Here is a 1,939-nt window from a genome sequence, read left to right on the forward strand (position 1 = left end):
TACCACAGCTTCTCTACCCATTCGTTTGTTGATGGGCATTTAGGTTGTTTCCAACTCCTTGCTATTGTAAACAAAGCCACGATAAACATGGGTATACATATATCTACTTGGATGTCATTTATGGCTTTCTCTTTTTCTATAGTGACATGAAAAAGGTTGGTGTTACTGTGGTTGGACCACAGAAGAAGATCATCAGCAGCATTAAAGCTCTAGAAACACAATCAAAGAATGGTCCAGTTCCAGTATAAAATGCTACTTCTGGAAGGAAATGGTGGCTGTGGAGGATGTAGCATCACAAATGATAATGATGGTCATCCTGATGAAGGTTCCAAGCCCAATGAAACACTCAGACATGAGTACAAATGCCTTAAAATGAAATTGAAAAACTCTTTATTTTCCCCTATCATTTAGTGGATGGGTGGGTGGAAGTCTGCTGTTTTGTAATTGCTTTCTTTGTTAGAGGATGGATTAAGTTAAAACATTTCCGCTCAAAATAGTGAAGAACTAGCATAGAGCCACAAACTGCTCATAAACTGTCAAGAGAGTAAAACAAGTGAAAGAATAAATGGTGGCTTTGTTTAGTTTAAGCCACAAAAGACTTGCAATATTTTTATACACAGAAAAATCTGCAACAGGTATTTTGTTTCTTTAAAAGCAAGCTAAATAGAGGAATTTATACCTCAAACTATCTGGCCATATTCACTACCTTATCATTGTATTATTATCTCTTATGTGTTGAAAGTACATAGATATGAAATTTGTAGTTGTTGTAAGTGCTACATATTTTAAATTGTTAGTTTCCTTTAAGTATTATTATGTACAAATGTCTTAATTTTGAAAGCAAAAGCATATTTATTTTCTTTTTAATTGTTTTGTTTTATATTTATGCCTTCACGTTGTAATTTGGATTTGTTACAGCCAAGTGCCAAAGGCTTTCTCAAATTATCAGTAGTAGGAAACATGATATACTGAACAAAGAAATTGATGACTTTTTGTCTGACTGTTTTTAGCCATCTACTTACATGTATCTATAAAAGAAAGCAAAACTCCTTTCCTGTGAATACACTAATCAAATTTCTCAGAGTCACAATTATTCATCCATCTTTTTTATTTTCAAAGATAAAGATATTCATTTTGCATCTAAGTTAGTGTAATATGCTGGCTTGTATGCAAGTGTTTTCTCAACCAGATGCCTACCTGCCATGTTTTGGTACTTTGTAAAGGATCAGCTCCCTCCATTTATGAAGGAGATATGTTAGAGCTCCCAGTAGAGTATAGCTACACTGGAAAGAATTGAAATTCTATTTAGACTGTTAAATTAATTGGCAGCATAGCCAAAAGGCCAATGCATGAGAAAAAGTATCACTTGCTGCGTGGCTTTGAAAAAGACAGGGTAGTTTTGCTTAAATATGCTAAAGTGTTACTAGGAAGTGAGGATAACTGAACTATTTATGTGCACCACTGGGACTTAGGGTCAATTAATAAAATATATTCATCAATACCGGGTATATCTTCAAGTGTCTTCCACGGTAATACACCTATTGCAATTTTGGTGTATAATTAAACACATTGAAGTTTTTTGCATTTATTGAGCAAATCAATATCTGGTTATCTAGCAAATTATTAAAATCATCTATAGCCTTTTTTAATTCTCACTCATGTAGGAGTTTAAATTCTTGTTCCATGAAAGCCAATATGAGCATGCTAAGTAATATTTAAAAAGATGGACCTGGTGGAGAATTAGCTACCAATATATTCTGAAGCAATATTTTAACTCAACTTTTACTCTTTCCAATGCTGATAAATTCATCATCATTTCATGGGTATAGAAAATGCATATGCCACAATAATAATATTAATAAATCAATATTGCAAACTTTGACTTCACATACAAAGTGAAAAAACTAAGAATTACTACCCCAAATCATAGTTCAAAAGT

General features: G+C 33.0%; 1 protein-coding gene across 2 annotated transcripts in view; it reads left to right on the forward strand.

Moving 5' to 3' along the window:
- The window catches only part of EPHA3 (EPH receptor A3), a 518,078-nt gene extending 517,830 nt beyond the window's left edge, over positions 1-248 (forward strand). For both annotated transcript variants that reach the window (XM_006894137.1, XM_006894138.1), the window contains exon 17: positions 143-248. In XM_006894137.1, coding sequence (XP_006894199.1) covers positions 143-248 — 106 coding nt within the window. The remainder of the gene's footprint in view (positions 1-142) is intronic.
- Positions 249-1,939: the final 1,691 nt, after the last annotated feature.

This window comes from Elephantulus edwardii, unplaced genomic scaffold (genome assembly GCF_000299155.1).
Source record: "Elephantulus edwardii isolate Elephantulus edwardi_28Jun2011 unplaced genomic scaffold, EleEdw1.0 scaffold00136, whole genome shotgun sequence".
Lineage (NCBI taxonomy): Eukaryota > Metazoa > Chordata > Mammalia > Macroscelidea > Macroscelididae > Elephantulus > Elephantulus edwardii.